Source organism: Miniopterus schreibersii, assembly GCF_964146895.1.
Source record: "Miniopterus schreibersii genome assembly, chromosome: 10".
Classification (NCBI taxonomy): domain Eukaryota; kingdom Metazoa; phylum Chordata; class Mammalia; order Chiroptera; family Miniopteridae; genus Miniopterus; species Miniopterus schreibersii.
Window position 1 is genome coordinate 64,581,057 of NC_138110.1, and position 24,200 is coordinate 64,605,256.

The 24,200-nt window shown below is 47.0% G+C and overlaps 1 protein-coding gene and 1 pseudogene across 2 annotated transcripts; one reads left to right on the plus strand and one right to left on the minus strand.

Annotated features, from left to right (window-relative positions):
* Positions 1-10,842: 10,842 nt before the first annotated feature.
* DDRGK1 (DDRGK domain containing 1) lies at positions 10,843-21,100 on the minus strand. The gene is made up of 9 exons (XM_081148730.1): positions 20,944-21,100; positions 19,572-19,778; positions 18,286-18,398; positions 17,939-18,040; positions 15,405-15,527; positions 15,013-15,051; positions 12,205-12,261; positions 11,514-11,562; positions 10,843-11,143 (listed from the first exon to the last, which is right to left on the minus strand). The coding sequence occupies exons 1-9, from the start codon at positions 21,032-21,034 to the stop codon at positions 10,977-10,979; spliced, it is 948 nt and encodes a 315-aa protein (XP_081004856.1). The 5' UTR covers positions 21,035-21,100; the 3' UTR covers positions 10,843-10,976.
* Positions 21,033-22,469, plus strand: LOC308562348 (small ribosomal subunit protein eS8 pseudogene; annotated as a pseudogene). The gene is made up of 2 exons: positions 21,033-21,049; positions 21,851-22,469. The product of its transcript is annotated as a small ribosomal subunit protein eS8 pseudogene (transcript).
* Positions 22,470-24,200: the final 1,731 nt, after the last annotated feature.

The following is a 24,200-nucleotide window of genomic DNA, read 5'->3' on the forward strand; positions in this document are numbered from 1 at the left end:
GCCCCGCACCCGAGGCGAGGCCTCGCCCCGTCCCGCATCCTGGAGTGAGAGTGAGGTGGGGACTTCCTCCCAGACCCAGAGAATCGGCTTCGCACGCAGGCGCCGCGTCCTGTTGGGGAGCGCTCATTCCGCCTAGGGTGGCCCCGGAGGACTGCCGGGAGGAAGAGGTCTGCCTGGAACTGGGGCCTTAGCCTTAAATAGGGCATAGGGCGGGAAAGCAAGCCAGGCCTAAGGTTCAGCATTAGCTAAAGCCTGGAGGTATAAGGGGTCCGCCCTAAAAACCCGCAGTGTCTCCACTCTGGCCGAGATATAACCCACTGTATCTCTGCTGTTAGAGCTGATTTGTTTGGTTATCGACATGTCATCCTATTTTATAGTCTTGATTTTGCTATTTCCTGTTTTCTGAATTTTTCCATATTTGCTTTTATCTTTTAGTGTTTTGCAAGGCAGAAAGCCAGTTTTTTAATTCTCCCGGTGGTTGACTGTAAGTTTACTAAATAAAAAGTTTATATTTCACAAATTATGTCAAAGACAAATCGTTCATTTTTATATTCCTCTTTATGCAAGGAGAAATTTAATGTGCTTTTCCACGTCCTGGCCTGCTACCCTCACACCTATGTCTATTTGTCCACTTAATCCAGGATGATAGACCCAGCTTTTGTTGGCACTTTTTTAAAGCCACTAAATCCTCTTTTGATCATTGTTTTTGGCTTTTGCCGGCCCTTTAATTGGTATCAATGTCACTGCCAGCTTTTTTATGCTCTAAATTTTCTTTTCCTTGCTCAGACCCGCCTTGACTGGTGACTTGAGGGAGGACTTGTGAATGCTGTTTTTCTAGCCTCTGTCCTAGGTGCTTCCTACTGTACCCACAAATGGTGGCTTGACTGTGAGCCTCAAAACCTTCCCTCAACTCTCTCTTGTCCTTATCCCAGTATCTTTTGGCTTTCAGAACGGTAGCAAATGCACCTGAAACTATATACAGTTGACCCTTGAACAACCTGGGTTTGAACTGCATAGGTTCACTTATATGTAGATTTTTTTCAATAAATGTATTGGAAAATTTTTCAGAGATTTGTGACAATTTGAAAAAACTCACAGATGAACCTTGTGATCTAAAATATCAAAAAATTAAGAAAAACTCAGGCATGTCATGAATGCATAAAATATATGTAGTGACCTATTTTATAATTTACTACCACAGTATATACACAGATCTATTATAGTTAAAATTTATCAAAACTTAGGCACTTAGGCACAGACTGTACATGGTGCAATTCACAGTTGAGAAATGTAAACAAATGTAAAGATGTGGTATACATGTGTAACATACAAAATTTATACTAATCAACTTTATATTATTGGTAAGGCTTCTGATCAACTGTAAGGCTACTAGTAATGAAGTTTTGGAGGAGTCAAGTTATGTAAGGATTTTCAACTGTGCAGGGGTTTGCATCCCTAACCCTCCCCCCCCATTGTCCAAGGGTTAATTGTAATTTTATGTCAATTTTATCTCAAAATAAATGATAGCAAAGCTGGGCAGGTCTGTTTTAGGTGAGCAGTTTGCCTGGTGCTTGGGACTTTTTATTACTGTCAAAACCAAACATTTTGCCAGTGTTAAGTCTCAGTGTAGGCCTTTTTCTTTTAACTTTCCAGAAATAAAAGGTCTTTTCAGCTTAGAAAAGTTTTCTCCTAATATGTCCCTAATCTGTGAACAGATTGTTGGTTTTTTTCCTCCACTAAAATGATCACCTTGGGTCACTGATGTCAATGCAATCTTTGTCTTTTTTCTCTGAATCCTAGGAGAGTATCTCAAGTTTTTCTTCATCATCATGAATTTTCTTCAGTTACCAAGAGTAATCTTTGTATTTAATTCTATTTTTCTTTCATTTTAGTCAGTTCCGGCCTCACTTATCTTGATCCCAATCTCTCTTTATGGTTTTCTGTTCCTAGCTTCGGAGGATAGATTCTTAGAGAATGTGGTTTTGCATCTTAATATGCGGGAAACGTATTTATACATTTTACGTTGACTGGTAGTAGAGCGCACGATAAAAACTACCTGCAAACAATGTGTTAGGAACACCAGGAAAATAAGAGAATACCATAACTGACTCTGTTCTAATGTATATGAAAACCTTGATAAAGTGGACTATTTTCTGGGAAATAAAATTACAAAAATAAGAGGTTAAAAACATTATCCAAGAAATATATATTAAAAAAAAAAGACTCAAGGCTCAGGTGGTTTAATGAAAGAATTCTCTCAAATTTTCCATAAATAATCTTAACCCTGTAAATCTATGAGCCAGAAAAATTAGAATGCTATTTCATTTTCTGAAGGCACAATTCCCCCTAAATCGATTCCCAAAAAGGACAGCATAGTTCAGCCCTGGACAGGTGGCTCAGTTGGTTGGGGTGTCTTCCCGTACACCACAATGTTGTGGGTTCGATTCCCAGTCAGGGCACATACTTAGGTTTTGGGTTCCACGTATGGGAGGCAATGGATCGATGTTTCGCTCTCTCTCTCCCCCTCCCTCCCTCTAAAATCAATAAAAACATATCCTCAGGTGAGGATTAAAAAATGAGAGAGCCCAGCAGGCATCGCCTAGGGGTTGAGCATTGACCTCTAATCCAGATCAAGTTTCCATTCCCGGTCAGAGCACATGCCCAGGTTTTGGGTTTGATCCCCAGTAGGGGGCATGCAGGAAGCAGCTATCAATGATTCTCATCATTGACAGTTCTCTTTCTCTTTCTTTCTTTCCCTCTCTCTCTCTCTCTCTCTCTCTCTCTCTCTCTCTCTCTCTCTCTCTCTCCCTCTCCCTCTCCCTCTCCCTCTCCCTCTCTCTCCTCTCTCTCTCCCCCCCTTCTCTCTGAAATCAATAAAGATATATTAAAAATCAATAAAGATATACTAAAAAAAAGAGCGAGCCACCAATGCAGCAGAGGGGCGGCAATTAAAACAGCAATCTATCCTCTCAATAAAGCTGGGAAAGTAAAAAATGAGTCTATTAGGCTTACAAAAATTAAAAAGACTGATGATCCCATGTTGGTGAGGGTGTAGGAAAACAGGAACTGTGTTTTTTAGTAAAAACTGATACAACCTTTTGGGAGGACAATTGGGTAATACGTAAAAATGTAAAATGTGTATGTTCTTGGACCCAGCAATTCCATTTCTGCAAAGAAATGCCATCACAATATGACAGATATCTAGGCCTCAGTTGTATTTCAGCTCCAGGCCCAGAAAAGTAGCAAAACTAGACAAGTGACACCAAGGCTGACCTCAGCACCAGCTGCATTGAATAATGACCCCCAGTCCTGGAGCGGACCAATCAGTGGAGACCCGGACCCTGAGAGGACACACCTAGAAAGCTGCTGAATATTCTATTGAGATCTACCCCGTGGGACCTCCCCTAAAATCTCCACCATTAAAACCCTTAAGACAGAGGACCTCTCGTGCTCTCCATCTGGGAAGCAAGCCATCACATTTCCCCTCCCCGCTCCCCAACCCCCGCAGGTGCCTCACCTTTACCCTCCTCACTTCTAAGCTCTAAGGGCCCCTCCTTTGCCTCTACAACCTGTTTCCTAAGCCCATTTCTTCAAAGAATTACTTCTACCTCTGTGCTTTTCCAAATAAATGTTCTCTTATAGTTTGAGAAAAAAATTAAATACATCTGGAAAGATACACATCAAATTATTAAGAGTGGCTACCTTGAGGTGGTGCGATTGCAGGTGGCATGGCAGAAGACAGGACTTCTATAATGTCTGCATTTTTTAAAGCATGTATTACTTTTGTAAAAAGAAGTTTGTTTAAAATAATAAACAGGTAAGCTCTTAAAATTTAGTAACAGTAGACCATCAAGATATTAAATATTTGCCCAAAAACTCCTGCCCCAGTGGATTTTGTGTTCTAGTGAGAGAAGACAGTAAGTAAAATATATAATGGATTAGAAGGTAGTAAGTACAAGGACGTTGAGATTACTGGGGGATCTCAATTCTGGATAAGGCTTCACTGAGGTAACATTCAAGTTCCAGACTTTGAAAAGGAACAAGTAAATCTGGAGATTTCTAGGATGCAATCCTTTTATCTATAAAAAATGAGCTCTTCTTTTGCACTGTTTTCTTGTTTTGTTGCACCAAAGCTTCCAAATAGAAAATAACTACCTAAACATTATTTTAATGACAATTTTTAATAAGACCAATAACTACAAAAGGAATTGAAGAGATAAATACCTTTTTAACTGACACTAGCCCTAGACTGTTTTATGGCTGAGTCCTACCCAATCTATAGAGATCATTCCAAATTTGAAAAGCTCCCAAATTCACTTTATAAAGGTAGAATAATCTTAATGCCAAAATCTGACAAGTGATATAAAAGAAAATTATGATTGATTAATCATCTGTCTTCCCCACTAGCTTGCAGCATCACGCAGACAGGAGCCATTTAAAAAATTTCATATCCCCATCTTAAATACTCTAGTAAGCAGAATAATGGCCCCAAAGATGTCCAAGTCCTAATCCCCAGAACCTGTGACTATGTTAGGTTCCAGCAAAGAATTTAGGTTGTAGATAGAATAAGGTTTCTAATCAGATAACCTTAAAATAGGGAGATTATCCAGGATTACCTAGGCAAGTCCAATGTAATTACAGGATTCTTAAAAGTGGAAGAGAAAGGCAGATGAGGGGGGAGATCTGATTATGGAAGACTGGTTAGAGAGATGCAACATAGCTGGCTTTACAGATGAAGGAAGGGGGTCATGAGCCTAGGAATGTGGTGGCCTCTTGAAGATGGAAAACAGCTTCCAAAAGGAACACAGCCACCTTGATTTTAGCCCAGTAAGACCCATGTTGAACTTCTACAGAACTATAATAAATGTGTTGTTTTATACCATTAAGTCTGTGGGAATTTGTTATAGCAGCAGTAGAAAACAAATGCAAGCACAAAATAGACATTCAACATTCATTTGCTGAATGACAAATGAAACTGCAAAATCCCTGGGTCTACAGATATTGGGTAAAAGAAAGAAATAGATCATTCACTGAATACAAATGGCCAATAAACTGTTAAAAACATCATGAGCCCATTGACACTGAAGAGATGCAAATCAAAACCAAATTAGCAGACTACTGTGATCCTTGGGAATCCAACCCACCAAGTTATCCAGAAGGGGACTTGGGGCTTCTTCTCTGGGCAATTTCCGTGACCTCCAAACACCAAACTGCAGGGCAGATAAGGCACTATAATCCATGCTAAAGCTTTTTACAGCTGTGCTTGCTCTATGAGGAAATAAAAACCTCTGGAATTGGGCAAAAATTCCTGGAAATAAACAGTAAAGGTCTTGGAGGTTATCTAAACCAATATAAAACTGCAACTGAAACATTATGATCCAAGTATGCTGGAGTCTTTTACAAGGTGTTTTATAAGCTGATTAGCTGACGTTCACACACACACACACACATGGTCCATAGAAAAGAGTCAAAGAAAAAATACAAAAAGTATTAGATTGTATTATCCTTTTTACCACTGTTCTTTACTAATTGCATATTTTATCTAAGATAGATGGTTTATGCTTTTATGTTCCCCAGGGTACCTCTGTAACATTTAATTTTTCTTTTCTGTTTTTACATAATTGATACTTCATGTAAATACTAACAAAGAGCCTTATCTGTACCTATACAGTATAACTCTCATTGCAAGATATTAAGAAACTAAGTAAAAAGTTATATAAACTATCACTCCACCCACTATCCCAAGTGAGTTTTATGTATCCACATCTATTTGTGAAGCATGTTAGTCCTTCTTAAAGCCCCAAGTAGAATAAAAAAAAAAAGATTATTGCATCATGAAAATTATGGTCTTGCCCAAATCTTTAACCAATTTTATGGAAACATGCAAGCCACATAAATGTTACCAGATTTAATTTTTGTAAAAGCTGGGGTAAATTTGCCCAGCAGAAAGCCTTCTTTATAAACTTTTTACATTATCATTGCAGATAGATATGGTGATGGCTAAATGAAACTTTTATTACTGCCTTTGGGGATCTCAACTTCCCATGTGTTCTTCACTTACCATTTGCCTATTTTTCCTCTTGAGTTGCTACCATCCAGCAGGAACAGTAGCTGAGATGTGAAAAAAATGAGAATTTCCTGCCCTAGCTGGTTTGACTCAGTGGTTAGAGTGTCCGCCCGCAGACTGAAGGGCCCCAGATTCAATTCCGGCAAAGGGCACATACCTTGGTTGCAGGCCAGCGCTGGTCGGGGTGTGTGCAAAGGGCAGCCAATTGATGTGTCTCTCTCACATCAATGTTTCTCTCTCCCTCCCTCCCTCCCTCCCTCCCTCCCTCCCTCCCTCCCTCCTCCTCTCTCTCTTTCTCTCTCTCTCCCCCCCCCTTCCATCCTCTCTGAAAAGCAATGGAAAAAATATCCTCAGGTGAGGATTTAAAAAAAAAGAGAATTTTCCAACAATAATGTATTATATGTTCAATAATTTCTCATCTATTCATATTTGTTACTATGGTCTATTTTGGTATGTGGCAAAATGTACAAACTAAAAAGGCATTAAGACAACTGCCAAACTAGACATCAAGCATTTATCCAAACTACTACCCTGTTATGTGAACTGTGGGGTTTAGCGGGACAACGAACTGACCTGACTTACCTTGTTGATTAGAAAAGTTAAAGTAAAGCCATAGCTGAGTAGTTCAGTTGGTTTGAGCATTGTCTGATACACCAATGTTGTGGGTTTGATCCCCCGGTCAGGGCCATACAAGAATTGACCAATGGCCTAGCCTGGCGTGGCTCAGCGGTTGAGGGTCGACCTAAGATCCAGGTGATCGGGGTTTGATTCCTGGTCAGGGCACATGCCCAGGTTGCGAGCTCGATCCCCAGTCAGGGGCGTGCAGGAGGCAGCCAATCAATGACTCTCATCATTGATGTTTCTATCTCTCTCTCTCCCTCTCTTTTTCTCTCTCTGAAATCAATAAAGATATATATATATATAAATAAATCAATCAACCAATGAATGTATAAATAAGTGCAACAACAAATTGATGTTTCTTTCTCTCTCTCCCCGCCTCCTCTATCTCTAAAAAAATAAAAATAAAAATAAAGTAAAACAACAGAGGCATTAAATCTGTTACTCAGGATACAGGAGGAACATAATTAGTTTTAGTTTTGGTATTATGTGTCTTTTTGTATCATGCTGGATCTCTAAGTCAAATTGTAAAAGCACATACGAAAGTTAAAATGACTAAAACCAGATTACATGCAAAGGGTTATATTTAAATAAATTTAACGTGATAGTATTGGTATTCTGTAGGTTCTCTTATAAGGTTCCCTCATACATATTGCTGTAATGAGTAATCAAATAATGTATTAACCAGCCACAAATTATGTATGATATCAGAATAAACCAAGTAAAACTATTCTTATTTATTTATTTAATCCTCTCCCGAGGATATTTTTTCCATTGATTTTCAGAGTGTGTGGGGGGGTGGTGAGAAAGAAACATCTATGTGAGAGAGACACATCGATTGGTTGCCTCCTGCATGTACCCCAACCGGAGCTGGGGATTGAACCTGCAACCCAGGTTATGTGCCCTTGATGGGGAATCAAACCCAAGACCCTTTGGTCCAAGGGCCGAGGCTCTAAGCACTTAGCAACGCCGGCCAGGGTGCAAGTAAAACTGTTTTTAAATGTCACTAGTGTAATCCAAATTGCTTTTGGTACAACTCTCTATCAAGTTATATATGATACACAACTCCTCACCCAGATACTGATCCTCAGCTTTGTCCTCAATATAAAAGGAACAGGCTCCTTAGAACCACGTTTTTCAAACTGTAGGCTGAGATCTGTTAGTGGGTTATAAAATCAATTTAGCCACCATCAGCAAAGAGAGAACAGAGAAGCAAATACCAACATGCATCAAATTACGGTAAGCAGACTGCTGTAAAACTTTGCTTCAGTTTCTGTATGTAGGCACACATACATACTGAGTCCTTAATGTACAATGAATTTCTTACTAAGAGATACTGTCAAAAATGTCTGGCCCACCCAGCGTGGCTCAGAGTTTAAACATCGACCTATGATACAGGAGATCGCGGTTCAATTCCCGGTCAGGGTACATGCTCGGGTTGGGGGCTCAATCCCCAGTGAGGGGTGTGCAGGAGGCAGCCAATCAATGACTGTCATCATTCATGTTTCTCTCTCTTTTTCTCCCTCTCCTTCCTCTCTCTGAAATCAATAAAGATATATTAAGAAAATAAAAAAAGAAATGAATTAGATTCAAAGCAATAAACAAACAACCCTCCAAATATAGCTCAATTTCTGGGCTCAGCATTCACTACCTTTCCCAGCCAGATGGCAATCTCCCTTTCCACCCCATCTCTCCCTGCCCAGATCTTTCCCTTTCCTCCACCCCACACACCATGCTCCTCAGTGAACTGAGTCTTTACATTCTCTGAATCTGTCCTCTCCTCAACCTTGAAGACCTCACCTTGTGAATACTACAGTATTTGGCTATGTACCTGTTGGCTGGGTGATTGGTGGTCTCCCTATTAGATTAACACCACTGCCTCCATCCCCATTTATGGATGGGAGCATGTTTGTTTGTTTGTTTGTTTGAAAAGTATTTTTATTGATTTCAGAGAAAGGGAAGGGGAGAGATAGAAACATCAATGATGAGAATCATCGATCTGCTGCCTCCTGCATGCCCCCTACTGGGGACTGAGCCTGAAACCTGGACATGTGCCCTGACAGGGAATTGAACCTCGATCTCCTGGTTCATAAGTTGACACTCAACCACTGAGCACACCGGTCGGGCTGGGGCGCTGTTTTGCTCTCTGTAGTTCCCTGGAGTGTTTAGCATCCTGCCTTGCATTCAGTAGGCTCTCCACAGATTGTTAGTGTTTTGTGTGTGCTTTTTAAAACACATTTCGGGTGTTTAAATAATTTTTGAGTCAACATGCATCCTGCACTGGGGCAACTGTGGCAACTGGGGGGAGTCAATTGTTGGGTGGGCCCTGGCCAGGTAGCTCAGTTGGTTAGAGCATTGTTCAGATACACCAAGTTTGGGGGTTTGATCTTTGGTTAGGGTACACAGAAGAAGCAAACAATGAATGCATAAATAGGTGAATGCATAAATAGATGTTTCTCTTTCTCCTCTCTTTTCTAAAATCAATTTTTAAAAAATTATTGGGCGAATGGAGTGGCTACTGGTTGCCTCATGTGCCCCAGCTTTTTTGGCCCATTTTCTGAGGCGCAGCTTGAGTCAAGAATACATGAGGCCATCGAGGGCTCATTGTTTTTAATTTTAAGCTTTTTGTTATGGGAAATCTTAAACATGTATAGAAATAGATGAGAATAACCTCCATGTACCCATTACTCAACTTTAATAAATTTTCAACTCATGGCCAATTTTGTAAATGATTTTTGAAAAGAAGAGTTGCATTATATGGCTCTCCAACCACAGGTTCATCAATAAGAGGCCTTGAAGGTGCATCCAAAAGAGAAGCTGTGATAGAACCAAACTGAACTGGACTAGACTCCACTGGGAGAAAGTGGTATCAAAAGAGACCTGCTGGGCTGTGCTGGGCTGTGCAGGTTAGGTACCCAGAGCAAGCACAACAAGCATTTTATAACTTGCGAGTTACAAAAATCAAAATTTATCTGATTGGTTGGAATCAACAGTCTAGAGTTCCTGATGTAAGGAAAAAATCTAACTGTAAAAGAGGGGCCACCCTGGCTGGGGAGCTCAGTTGGTTAGAGCATCGTCTATTCTTTTCCCTCTCCTACTAGACTGTGGGCTCCCAGATGGCCTTCCAAACAATGCACGTGGCCCTTCCTAGCTCCAGGTGACTCCAAGTGCTCACTGCTGACAGAATTAGCAAAGCCACATCTTACTTGCAATTTAGGTTCTATAGTTAATGCTTATATCAAATGAGTCAAAATCACCCTTGACAACCCCTCAGGAAGGCTCTGCCCTGGAGCCTGATGTCCTGTCTCCCCATCACCATCCACACAGAATTTCCTCCTGTGCTGGAACAGAAAGCTGCCTCCTCCACCACCAGGCATCAGAGGAAGTAGGTGGTTTATGTTCAGGGGCCACCTTGCGTAAGAAACACATTTAAACACATGCCTTACCCTTAGCACAGCAGGATGCTCATGCTACGAACATCCCACAGGAACTAGAGTGACTGACCCTACAGAAGACACCCATCTCCCATCTCACACCCACTCCCGAGCATATGGTCCTCACATCGACTAGTGGGTAGAATCACCCACACCATTTAGACTTGTCAAAAATGTAGAGCTGAATTCATGTGATTTGCTGTATGAAGCAATGTCCTTCCATGGCACAAGTCTATCTAGATCAAGCACGCCCTCTTCTTCCTTCCACCTGTCCCATAGCAGCTGGCCTAGCCTCTTACCCTCCCTTCCCTCCCTCTTAAAGGCTAATGTTCCCTAGGACTCTTTCCTTGGCACAGCTCATTAGCTCTCTCCCACAGGGCTCTCAGCCCTCCTTAGGGCTCCTGAAGCCATATAAAAAATGGAGAGACCTCCCTCCTTAGTTAGGGGAAACATGGCCCAGGAGGTTTCTCACTTTTGTTCAGGGAAGGAAGAACAGAAAGACTTCCTCCAGGCCTTGAGAGCTTGGCTTGCAGGGTACGAGGAACACAGTAAATGCTATTATTTTTTTTTGAATGAATGAATAAATGCTTGATAAGAAGGGAACTTCCATCTGCTTCTGCAGGACACTTCCCCTCCCTGCCCCCAACCTCCCTGAGGCTTAGATTTCACCTGCTCATCTGGGATCCCAGGCCAGGTCTTCTGCCACACCAAGCCACACCAAGCTCAGCAGTGCTCACAGGCCTTTAATCTAGAACTGCCTGGCCACACTCCATCACTGCCCCAGGATGGTGGAGAGGGATAAAGATGTATGGTCAAGTAGGCTGTGCCAGCTCTGAGTCCAAGAGGAAAGGCCTAGGTCAGGCTGGGGCCTGGGCAGGGGCCTCCTGGCCCCAGGCGATGAGGGAGTTGCTGGCCTGGGCAAGCTCGGTGATGGACACCCGGCCCCGCTGTCGGATGAAGTTAGCCACAGCAGCCAGTTCCTCCGGGGTTATGTAGATGAACTTGCCCCGGTCGTCAATCACACCTGTGGGGACACACAGGTTGTGGTGCTGAGCCTTCTGGGCCCTCCTCATCTGGCTTGAGAATGCCCTCCCACCCTTTCACAACTGGCTCCGAGCTCTCCAGGCCTGCCTGGCTGCCTGGCCCTTCCTGGCTGCATTCAATCCTGGCTAGGTGTCAAATCAAGCTTTCTTGCCTGTCCTGGTCACTCTGAGCCATCCCCAGGCCTTGGCACATCCTCCTTGTAACTGTGTCCCCTGCTCAGTGTCCCTCATTGCACAATGTTCCCCCCACCCTTGGTTATTATCCTGCCTCTGCAAAAAGTCCCTGGAGCTCTCTGTGGTTAGACACTCCCCAAGGCCAAGGCCTATAGTGACTGATCCTCATCATCTCACCTGTCAGAGTCCCCTCCGCCAGCAGGTCCTGAATGCGGTTTATGGTGTCCTGTGAGAACAATTCCCGGAGCAGAGATGGGTGCTGCAGTCCCCAGAAAAGGCACCTCCAACCTCCCTGTCACCACAGCCAAATCTCCTCCCCACACTCATGGCTGCTCCCCCACCCAATGTGACTCTGTTTCTCCTCTGGAGGGGATCAGGGGAAAGGGGGCCCTGGTCCTGGGGCCCTGCAACACCCCAAGAGAAGAGTTTTTTCCAACCAGGAAAGGAGCAGTAGTGACATCTGGCCATGAAGGCTGGTACAGCCTATTTACAAGAGTTGTCAAGGTAACTGGATTTGGGCTGCTTCAGTTGCAGGGGCTGCTGGAGGGACAGGACTTTATTCTTTTCTTCCCTGCCTGCTCTTCCATTTAGTAGAAAGGCAAGATTCTATCTTGGAAAAATGCCTCTTGGATTTTTAAACAGAATATGACTCTTCATTCATAAAATAAAAACATATATGAAAACTAAAAATCCCCCAAAATAACCCCACAGGATTCTTGGTGTGCCAAGAGTCTTACTCTCCTCCCTCCTGGTTGGAGGCAGGGTAGGGGGGACATCAAGATTCCTCATCTTTAGGGCAGGCCCCCTCTGACAGCCACATGGATCCCATGGCCACACTCTACACAGCAGGTCACCTTCCAGGGCTTACCTGAGTCCGCAGGCCCACCTGGGAAGCCAGGTCTTCCAAGAGCACAACCTTGGACTGCTACAAAGAGAGGGAGAAAAGGGAAGGAGGCTGAGTGGGCAAGTCCTTCTCAGCACAAACTGAGGTTTGCATTCTGGTCTGATCTGCTTTGGGTGGCTGTGTAACACAGTATAGATTCCTGTGGGAGAGCCCTGATCACCTCACACACTCACCCAACCACCCATATTCAGAGACATACACTCATAAGTTCTCTCCTTCCCCTGCTTGTGGGCAGGTATCTTCCTAAAACCACCACTTGGCCCACAGGCCCCATCCTGGACTAGGGACCATAATGAGAGACACACATGTGGAGAGCCAAGCACAGCTGCCACCTTCTCTTTACTCAGTTGTATCTTTTTAAAATCAAGGGCACGTTGGAAGGGGAAGCACCATAATATGGAGTGACAGTCACCAAAACCTATTTTTTAAAAACTGTCACCAGGCCCTGGCTGGTGTGGCTCAGTTGGCTGGGCGTTGTTCCGTGCACCAAGAGGTTGCTGATTTGGTTCCTGGTCAGACGGCGTGCCCAGGTTGCAGGCTTGATCCCCTGTAGGGGGTGCAGGAGGCAGCCAATCGATGTATCATTGTTACATTGATGTTTTCCTCTTTTTCTTTCCTCTCTCTAAAAATCAATAAACACTTTTTTTAAAAACAAAAAAACAAACAAACTGTCACCAGGACTTGTATTTGCTGAGGACCTGCCAGGACAACATACTGAGAAGGTGTGGAGGACACAATGGTGACCAAAACTTAGCTCCTGCCCTTGAGCTCACAGCCAGGCATGGGAGATAGGCAAGAATGTGGACAAGGCGAGAGCAGATAAAAGGGCCCAACACACAGGGGCCTTGGCAGAGGCATTATGGCGCACTCCCACCTTGCCTGTGCTTACCGTCCCAGGCCCGGAGATGCCCACACTGATTTTCATCATCCCCTTCACACCATCTGAGGCACTGGGCCCACCCTTAAAATAACTGTTGCTAATTCTCTCAGTGCTTTCCACGCACAGCCATGTTCAACATGCTTCCCTCAAACTTTAGTTTGGGGGGTGGTGGGGGTGGTGTGTGTGTGTGTGTGTGCGCGCGCGCGCGCGCAGCTGACGGCCCACTGCTGGGCCCTACACATGCATCTGCCCCTGCTTTCCCCACAAACAGCATATGACTCGAGAGAAGGCAGTCTTGTATGTTTCCATGATTTTTTCATAGCAAATGAGCTGAGGGAAGAGTGACGTGGTGACACCTCCTGGGCTGAGATGGCATGTGACTGTTCTAAATGCCAAACTGAATGTGCAGGCAGGGAAGCACGTGAACGGCAGTTGGACAGGGAACGGGCAAGCACAAGGTGACCTGGCCAGCTGGCCTCTACCTACAAAGGAAGGGGTGGGTGCTGGGTTCTCAGATTCAGCTCAGAGTGGGAACATGAAGTTACCCCCGGTGGTTCCTGGGGTGCAGTGAGAGTGGACCAACAAGAACAAGCCAGAACTACCCCTCACATAAACTACGCTGGGCACAGAAATGTACCACCAGTTCTGAAACCCTAAGATAAAAGGCTCACTCTCTTGGAGCCAGGAGGGTGGGCTGGATTTTGAAAGTCCTCCTTTTCCCTGCAGATAGAAGCTCTGGGAAAATCAGACAGCACAGGCGGGAAAGACCTCTAAGGTCCAGAGGAGTTTGGAGAATCACCAGAAAATAGCTCCTCCAGAGCCACTGGAAAGCGAGGGCTGGAACTGCCCTGGGGGCCTCTTCTTGGGTCTCTGCAGAGGATAGGGGCAGCTAAAGCTGATGGAGAAGGGCTTCCTGGAGGAAAGACACAGTACCATGGTGCTGCCCACTGGGTAGATGGGGACAGAAAGTTCCAAACAGCAGCAGGGAAGGGTACGACATACTTGCCCAGGCTGCAGCCCTCACTCACATGTGCCAGGGTGGAGAATGCGCTCCACTGGAGGAGAATGGACACAGCCTGAGGGAGATTTCCTCCTCTTGGGAAACTCCAGCCTCCAGGATGAGCCCAACTCTTTGAAGCTGGGAAGCACCTAAACCCTGCTCTCTTTCAGGAGGTGGGGGGAGGATTATGCAAGCCCTGGCTCCTTGGCACCCCCTAGTACCACCCCCACCCCCGCTCCCTCTGCGCTCCTTCCCTCAGCCGCCTCTGCTCCTCTGAGCTTCTCTTGAAAACCTTCGCATCCTTCACACCCTTCGTGGGAGAGAAGTTGCTTAGCAGCACAGCAGAGCAGGACAGTGCTTATGTAAATGGAGCAGCACCTGGGCGGTCTGCAGACAGAAAAGGACATACCTGCCGCCTTGCCCTAGCTTCCAAAGGAAACAGCATCATTGTCCTCCCACCCTCAAGACCCAAGTTCCAAATGAGGAACATGACAGGGATGCTTGTTTCAAGTCCGTGGAACCTCAGAGTGACAGAACTGACAGAAAACACAAGTGAAGAAACTTGAAAACACTATGACTCACTGAGTGCAGGGTCTGAAGAGCAGGGAAACTGTAAAACCCTGAGTGTAAGGAAGCAATAGAAGGCTCACGCCTCCCACACAGACGCAGGTCCTTCTCCACCTTCAGGGTCAGAGGAGAAGAGACACTCCTGGCCAGGACTCCAGCAGCTCACCCTCTCTCGGTCCTGCTGCCCACTCCTGCATGACCTTGAGTGAAACTCCTACAACCCCCACTCAGGCCTGCTCCCTCTAGGCCCTAGGAGAACACACATCTCTCACACACACACATACACACGAGGCAGGAAGCTGATATCTGCTCTTTGGCTTCTTACCTTAATGTAGTTGATGAACTCTGTCAGGAAGCTGTGGGACTAGAGGAGCAGAGAAACCAGAGTGAGTATCACCCTTGCAGAGACAGCAGGGGTCTCTGCCTACCCACCTGAGTGCCACCTGCCTGTGTGCCTGCCCAACCCCTGCATGTGCCACCTGCCTTCGCAAGCAGCACAGCCTCCCACGGTGAGGGTTTTGGAGGCACCACCTCTCTTGAGGACAAGGCCTCTCACTGCTAGAGCCCGCTGGTCATCATGCCCAACCATTTCTCACTGCCTAGCTGGGGAGGCAGGCAAGGAGCAGCAGGGCATCTGGGATGCGATGGCTAGCCTTGAGTCTGCCACAGGCCCGCCTTGGTGGGTGCAGGGAGGTTTCACAGGCGTTGCAGGCCCACCTGTTCCTCAGTCATGTTCTCGCCCACGCCCTCCTCCTCCACCACGAAGGCCTCCTTCAGTTTCAGGTATTCCTCATGCTCCCGCTGGGCCTGCTCCTCCCGGGCTTTCCTCTCCTCCTCCTCCTGTGGACACAGACGGGGCAAGAGTCAGGCATTTGGACACAGGTGCCCACCCCATCCCTATCCTGGTCCTTGCTGCCCCCGCAGGGCACCAGGTCATATAGCTCAGCGCTTTGTCAGGGACAGAGCTCCTTCAAGACCCCAATCTCTCTGGCTTCCATCCTGAACAGAAGGCAGAGGCCCCTCTCTTTATCAGTTCCGTCAACCCCCAGACAAATGCTGCTCAGCCCCCCTCTCCTTGAAGCCCTGCTGTGATCCCACACACAACATCCTCCAGTCACCCCACCCCTCTCTCCTGCCATGTTCAAACAAACACCCAGGCTCCATTTCCTCACCATCCATTCACCCCGCCAGCCCACTCTAATCTGGCTTCTACATATCCAGTTCCTCTGAAACAGCTCCTGCTACAGTCTCATGCATGCCCTTAATCCCACCAAATCAAGCCTCACATTCCTGTCCTCTCAGTGGCAATGGGCAGAGTTGACCACTCCCTCTTCCCTCCCTTGGCTTCCAGACCCCACCCTCTCCTGAACTTCCTCCTGTTCCTTGGGCTATTCTTCCTGCCTCTTCCATCACTCAGCACTGTCCCTTCTCCCTCGTCCATGTTCTCTCCATGCCCACGGCATCAACAACCATTTCCTTGCCAGGGACTGCCACAGTTGTATCCCTGCTGAAATCTCTACTCCCAAGCACATGACTGCCCATGGTACACAGGCCGTCACACAGGCACCTCAAATTGAATTATGTTCCAGAAAGACCCTGTAATCTACTCCCCACGTGTCTGGTCCTCCTCCTGAGTCCCTGGCTCAGTAAGTGACACAGCCATTTGACCAGCTGCCTCAGTCCAAAGTGAGGTCCCATCTACCACTTCTTTCTTTAACTTCCAGAAAGCTTCTCAGTCCATCCATGTCACTCCATCACCACCACCATCTAGTACTACAACCTCCCCTCAACGTAAGCCATTTCCTAGAACTCTCAGAAAGATCTTTTCAAAACCCAAAGCTCGAGCTGGGTCAGGGAATATACAGCATGTGGGTAAAAATAAACAGCTGAGTATATAAATAGAAAAGATAAATCTCCCATAAAAAGAATCCCAAATACTTTTTGTTGATGCTCTCCTCTCAAGAAGGCTAAGTATAAATCCCCACCGCTTAACTGTAGCCTGTGCAGAGTGACTTGTTTCCGGAGAAGTATGGGAAGGGAGGAGTAACATCATGGTGGAGAAACTTGACAAATACCCTAGCCAGGTGATCTCAGTTAACATCACTAGTAACATCACCAGTCAAGTTGATAACATGTACCACTGATATGTTGTGTTGAAGATGGCATTTTGTGGTCTTCCTCCCAGCAAGCCATAACTCCAGTCTAACCATGAGAACAACGTCAGCCAAACACAAACTGAGGAACACTCTACAAAATACTTTCCCAGTACTCCTCAAAACAATCAAGATCATCAAAAGTAAGGAAAGTCTGAGAACCTGTCACAACCCAGAGGAGCCTAAGAAAACATGACAACTAAGTGTAACGTGGTATCCTGGATGGGATCCTGGAAACGGAAAAGGATATTGGGAAAAAACTAATGAAATCTTGAATAATGTGTGGGGTTTAGTTAATAATAATGCATCCATATTAGTTGTGAGAAATATGCCACAATAGGTAAGATGTGAACAGGGGAAACTGAGTGAGGGGAAGAAGGGCCCCAGGATACTGAAGGTGCATTAGGCAGAGTGAGTATTTACAAGGGTGAAAAATCCCCTCTGCTAATGTGCTGGCCCATTCACTACAGCACCCACAGCCAGGCTTTTTGCCATCCAGCGCCCCTGGACAATGAGGCCAGTCAGAGCCCGAAGACGTAAAGCTATGGGGTCTTCCCAGCCGGGGCAGCCCTGGCTCTCGCTCTATATCACAACACATCTGTGGCATATTCCCTTTCTTGGGCACCTGGTTCTCAGAAGGAAGAAAACACCTGGCAAACAAATGCTTATTAACCACCTTTATTGCTGTGGCCGCATCCCTGAGCATCTCCTCTGTGCAAGGCCCTAAACAGGACCTGGCTCAGGCAGGTCCACTATCTCTCACAGTGACCTGTAACAGCCTCAAGGCCCTCAGGATCCAGACATCCCTCCCTTACCTCTTTGACCCCACTCCTTGTTCACCCCCTCGCCACTCTCACTATCTCAATATTCTTTAAGTACTCCAGGTATGATTGATATAACACAGGCATAAAAATTCCCATCTCAGGGTTTGCTTTTCAGCAGCAGCTTTACACAGATTGCACCTAGAGCCCAGGGACCAAGTAAACCAGGGCCTGCCCCTGGTCTATGGCCCATCTTCTGGGTTGGAGGAATCAGGGAGCTGCATAGGAAACAAGGCTGCATGGGGTGTCAGAAGTCAGGATCTGAAGTCTGCCTCACCTTCTGCTTCTCCTCTAACCGAAGCCGCTCCTCCTCCTTCTTCCACTCTGCCTCACGCTGGGACTCAAGGCGTTTCCGCTCCTCGCGTTCAGCCTCCTCTGCCTGGAGAAAGGTCTTCATAGGGACACATCCCCACCCCTAAATGGAGCTTGCCCACCTCCCAAACAGTCCAGGGCAGGCAATGCCTGGGCCAGGCCACAGACCAAGGCTGCAGGAGACAAAGCCAGGCAAGTAGCAAACAATAGCCCAGCATGCAAAGATCCTCAAGGGGAGGGTCGGCCATAGGGAACAGGGAAGGCAAGGCCCTTTCCCACTTCCCAGAGCTGCACCCCACCCCTTCTGCTTGCCTCACGCTGGGCTTTTCGTGCTTGTTTCTCTTCCAATTTCCGTAGTTTCTTGGCTCCAATTTTCCCTGACGGGTGAGCTTCCACTGGCTTCTCACTGTCTTCTTCCTCGTGGGCTAAGTGTGGTTAGGGAAAGACACTTCAGGTCCTAGCTAGAGAGGACTGATGATGATGAGTCCACCCCACCCCTTATCCCTGTCCTCATGGGTGGTTCCCCTTCCACCCACCTGCCCAGCTCTGCCCTCCAGAAGCATCTGCCATGAGTGCAGAAATTTAAACTCTGGCTGTGCCGGTGTTAGGGGTGGTGGGAGGGTGAGGGGGCCATGGGTCAAAGGAAGAGAGAACTTTAGATGCTGCATAGCCATAGAGGGAAGCAGCAGGTTACAGTATCTGAATGTGTGCCAATCACAGGCGGGGCTGTCTGGGGTTGCGGAGTCCCCTCCTTTGTCTCTGAGCCAAAGCTCCAGGGAAGGATAGCCCCAGGAGAAATTTACCCTCCTTCCTCTCCTCTCCACCTCAAATCTCAAGTCATTCTCACTGTGGTCAGGAACTGCTGAGGGTTCTGGGCTTAGCCCCTGCCAGGGTTATCCCTTTGACCCACCAGACCCAAGGCAAAAAGATAGCCCAAACCCCAGGATTACCCCAGGGCCAAAGACCCTGAAAATTAAAGACCCACTGATTCCTGAGCAGCAAGGATGTTTGACTCCAAGTCTGAGACAGGAGAGATGGTGCAACACAGGGCCTCTTTTTTGAGCCAAAGGGCCTAATTTCCAAAGGTACAAGGGCAAAAACCCTAAATGCCCCCTCCTCAGGCTCAAGCCAGCTATAGAGCACTGGAGAGGAAATATTCTTTCCCATAATCCTAAGGGCTCTGTTGGTCTCCCAGCGCAAGGGATATAGAGGCCCCTGTCAAAATAATATCTCTGTCCTTAAATTCTTCTCAGGTTATGGGTGACTCCACTCCAGGAAATGCAGAAACTCTGGTCCTGAGGTGAGGCCCTCAGGGACTGAGTGTGCCCACACCAGGAAGAATGCTGGGATATAAGGAATGGACTGAGGAACTCTTGTGGTCAATCTAAAAACCCTGCCCTCCTGCTTGGAAACATGGGTCGGGATCCAGAACTGCTGGTCCCTAGGACCAAAAGCTGGGTCCCAAGTCTGGCCGCACTCCTGTGGCTCCCAGACATCCCTCCCACACTGGCTTCACGCCATATTCTTCCACCCAGCTTCTGGAGTCCTCTCACCCCCTAAATCAGTTCCCCTCCCCTACAGGCTGTGGCCCCACTCACCTGGGACAACGGCCTCCTCCTCATTCTCATCCACCTCCAACCTGGCCACCCGCTGGGCCTGACGCTGGGCCTGTAGGCGGCTGCCCAGGTCCCTGCGGCGCCGGGGTCTACCTCCAGTCCTTTGCTCCTCATGCTCCAGGGACCGAGGCTGGGCCACTCGGCCTGCTACTACCGGTTCTTCTCCATTGTGCAGTGGCTCTTGGCTGGCTGAAGGGAGGAGAGGAACCATAATTCTGATGGCAGGGGAGCAACATTCTGAAAGTCTCATCGCCCTCCACTCAACTTGCTCCCGCTCCTGATACCCAGGGCACAAACCCCAACCTCTCAGACCACTGAGGCATTTACAACCTTGGTCCTACACAGCAAGATCATCCTTTCCCTCTTGCCTGTGTTAATACCTTTCCCCTCAAGGTCCCACCTTTCCAGCTGGCCCATCAGGAGATTACCACCCTGATGGAGCAAGACGGAGCTGAAGCTCTACCTCCTCCAGGAAGTCCACTTTGACCTCTCCAGACCTCACCCCAATGCCCACTGCAGGGCTGCATTTACTTCCTGCCTAACATCACCTGCCATGGCTTTATATGGCATCTCAACCAGAGAGCCCACCTGGGGGCTCGGTTTCCTCCCAGGAAGATCTGCTGGCTGTCTTACCTCGGCTTCTCGCCCCTGCCCTTGGCGCACGCAGGTGCTATGAAGTAGCTTTTGGGCCCAGAGAGGGGGGGAGACGTTATACACAAAGCCCTACGCTGACAAGAAAAGGGGGTGGGGTTGGGAATCACGGGTGTATCTGTTCTAGGCCCTGGCCGATGGACAACACGACCTTCCGATCAGAGTGCAGAACAGGGTGGAGGGTGCCTGGGTGTCTTTTTGAGTGGAAAAGAGCCTCGGGCAGTTCCCTAGAGCTGCCTCATGCTCTCTACAGCTCGTGGGTAGGTAGAAAACACTCAGGAGCCCACTTGTGGGCATCCACTCTGGAGCCAGCCTGGGACGGGCGGGAAACTCCCGCGGCCTCGCCAAGGGGCGCGGAGGGGTCGCCCCGGGGAGGGTGAGAGGGCAGTGTGCCGCCAGAACCTAGGCCCTCTGGTCCGCAGGTCTGGAGGGCCAGGGGCGAGAACGGGGGTGCGGCGAGGCTGTCTTCTGGGGCCAGGAGGAAGGTGCAGGGACGCTGCCATCCAGGCCGCGGCTCCCGGCCGGTCCCGGGGCGCTGTCGTCAGCGCTCGCCCTCAGGGGCCCGATGCTACCGGGCGCCCGGATCCCAGTCAGCCCGCCGGGCGCGCCGGCGCATGCGCAGGAGCCGCAGCGCGAGGGCCTACCGAGGCCCGGGAGGTCAGAGAACGCGGCCCGACCGGCCTGGAGCGGCGACGTCGCCTACCTGCTGCCGCTCGGCCCCGACTGCGATGCAGGAAGAGGATAAGGCCGACAAGCAGAGCCGCCACTACCAGGTACACCACAGGGGCCACCATGCCCACAGCTTCCAGGCGAGAGCGCGCGTCCACCTGAGGCCGGGTCTCCCGGGCCCCGCCCAACGCCCACGTGGCCCCGCCCACCACTCTGGGCCCCGCCCACCACTCTGGGCCCCGCCCACCACTCTGGGCCCCGCCCACCACTCTGGGCCCCGCCCAGGCTGCACGTTTCACCGTGAGACCTTAATTTTTTATTTTAAAGTGAATTTTGAGAGCATACCTATTCTAAAGTGAAATTAGCTTCATTAGGTTGTACAAAAATTAGCGATCCAGTTTTCCATAGTGAGCTCTTGGAAATTAAACACCCACATGGAATTTAAATTCCCTTTTCTTTTTCTTTTTTTTAAAATATATCTTTATTGATTTCAGAGAGAGGAAGAGAGATACATCAATGATGAGAAAGTTGTCATTGATCCTGCCTCCTGCATGCCCCCTACCTGGGATTGAGCCCACAACCTGGGCATGTGCCCTGACCAGAATCGAACTACGATCTCCTGGATCCCAGGTCCATGCTCAGCTGCTGAGCCACGCCCAGCCAGGCTCCCCTTTAATTCTTAACAATTTATAGAGAAAACGGGACAGGTTTTTTTAAAAACTGGGGGCCCTGGCAGGGTAGGTCAGTTGGTTAGAGCATTGACCCAATACACCAAGGCTGTGGGTTCAATCCCTGGTCAGAGCACATACAAGCGTCAATTAATGAATGCATAAATAAGTGGAACAATAAATTGATGTTTCTCCCTCTCTTTAAATTATTCAATAAATTACTTCAAGAATTAAATTAAGAAAAAACAACTGGGGATAGGATCTTTCCAGCAGGTGCCAAGCCATCTCTCAGGACAGCTGGCACAAGTGCCACAAGACCGGGGGCAAGAAAAATCCCTACCACAAAAAGCGAAAATATGAGCTGGGACACCTTGCTGCCAACACTAAAATTGGCTCCTGCCGTCTACAGAGTCTGTGTGGGGGGAGGCAATAAGAAGTACCATGCCTTGAGGCTGGGTGTGGGCAACTTCTCCTGGGGCTCAGAGTGTTGTAGGCACAAAACAAGGATTATTGCTGCTGTCTACAATACACTGGTCCATACCAAGACCCTACTAAGAACTGCATCGTGCTCATTGACAGCACACCGTAGTGACAGTGGTAGAGTCCCACTATGCACTGCCCCTGGATGGCAAGAAGGGGGCCCAGCTGACTCCTGAGGAGGAAGAGATTTTAAACAAACAAAATCAAAGAAAATTCAAAAGAAATATGATGAAAGGAAAAAGAATGCCAAAATCAGCGGTCTTCTAGAGAAGCAGTTCCAGCAGAGCAAGCTTCAACACCAGGCCAAAGAGGCCAAGCAGATGGTTATGTGCTAGAGGGCAAGGAGCTGGAGTTCTGTCTGAGGAAATCAAGGCCCAGAAAGGCAAATAAAACCCCCTTCCTCCTATCTTAGCTCATGTAATAAAGGTATTTATTCTAAAAACCAAGCCAAAACAAAAAACTGGGAACAGGATATAAACTCACTCGAGATTTTTAAAAAAGCAAGTAACTACTGGGAATTTGCTATTAGAGTAATATGAAGCCTTTTATGTGTGTAGTAACATAAAGATCCCAGGACCAATGGTTCTGTATGGGGGGTGGGAGTGGTGGGAGATTTGAAAAAATATGACATGTTAACATCTGTTAAGTGGAAATTATTGCAAATGGTTATGTGGCGTGACAACATTTATGTATGCTTTAAAAGCACTAAACACCACCACATTGTTAAATTGGAATGATGAGATCTTGAGCATGGATTTTCTGTTCAGTACATTTGGAATATTTCATAATTTATATTTTAAAATTAAATTTTAAACATGCAAAATGGGCAGGATAGATTTAATAAAAATAGCTAATGTTGAAAATTGTTAAGTTGGGTGATAGGTATATAGGGGCTCATTACACTACTTTTTTCTCTTATTTTTTAAGTTTGACATTTTTGTGTAAGTTTGAAATTTTCCATAATAAAAGTTTTATTAAAAACTAAAATTAAGACTATACATTTTCATAATTTGCATGTGCTCAGAAGCTGCCTGGAGGGGCAAAACAACAAACTGTCAATAGCGATAACTCTTGCTTGTTGCCTCAACAGGTATCATTTTTATAGTTTTCATTTGCAGTTCTCAGGTTCTCAGAGTTCTGGACCCCAAGCATGTCCCTTAAGGTTTGTGGGCATACAGGAGGAGTGGAAAATGGCAGGGAGAGCTATCTTCCTGGTCCAGGTAAGAACAGCATTGGACTCATGACAGTAGCATTGGGGTTGTGAAAAGGAGGGGATTGATTCAAGAACTATTTCAGAGGTAGAATTGATAGGACCTGACAAGCTCCTTTGAGGGCTAGAATCGTCCTTATTTGCTTAACTGGGTTTCCCCAACTGAGAGGAGTGCAATTCTAATGAGATTTCCAGTCATATTCTTTGTTAAAGCAGGTAAAAATTCACACATAATTTTAGCATAGCCTATTTAATGAATGACGAATTCTCCTTCCTTTCTGTTCAGAGCAACTAAGCACTTGACTATCTCCTTATAGGTTAATCGAACCTTATAGGTTAACTCATCAGTTAATCGAACCAATCAATACATTTCTTTTTTGTTGTTGTTGTTAATCCTCACGGGAGGATATTTTTTTCCATTGATTAGAGAGTGGGAGAGGGAGGAGGGAGAAACATTGTTACAAGAGGGACACATCAACTAGTTACCTCCCTCACCTGCCCCAGGGGCGGGGAATCAAACCTGCAACCCAAGTAAGTGCCCTTGACCTGGAATCAAACCCAAGACCCTTCCATCTGTGGGCCAGTGCTCTAACTACTGAGAAACTGGCCAGGACACATTTCTTTTGTTTTGCTGCCTTAGAGTATTCTCTGACCCTTGCCACCAAGAGTCCTGACTAAAGATCACACATACACAAACTTTTGTATGCAATTTTGAGTATTCACATGTCTCCTCCCTCCCCCCTATGCTCTTGGGCTCCAAGGTCTTCAGATTTAGAGTGAGGTCTTGGTAAATCCTGGCACTAATAGAACTCCATTCACAATACTCCCTGCTTATTAACTCTTTGTGAGCTCCTATACTTGCTGTGACTGATCAGCCTCCCCAACCTAGGTGGTTCTTTCAGCACCCAGCACTCCCAAGGTCCTTGCACGGAC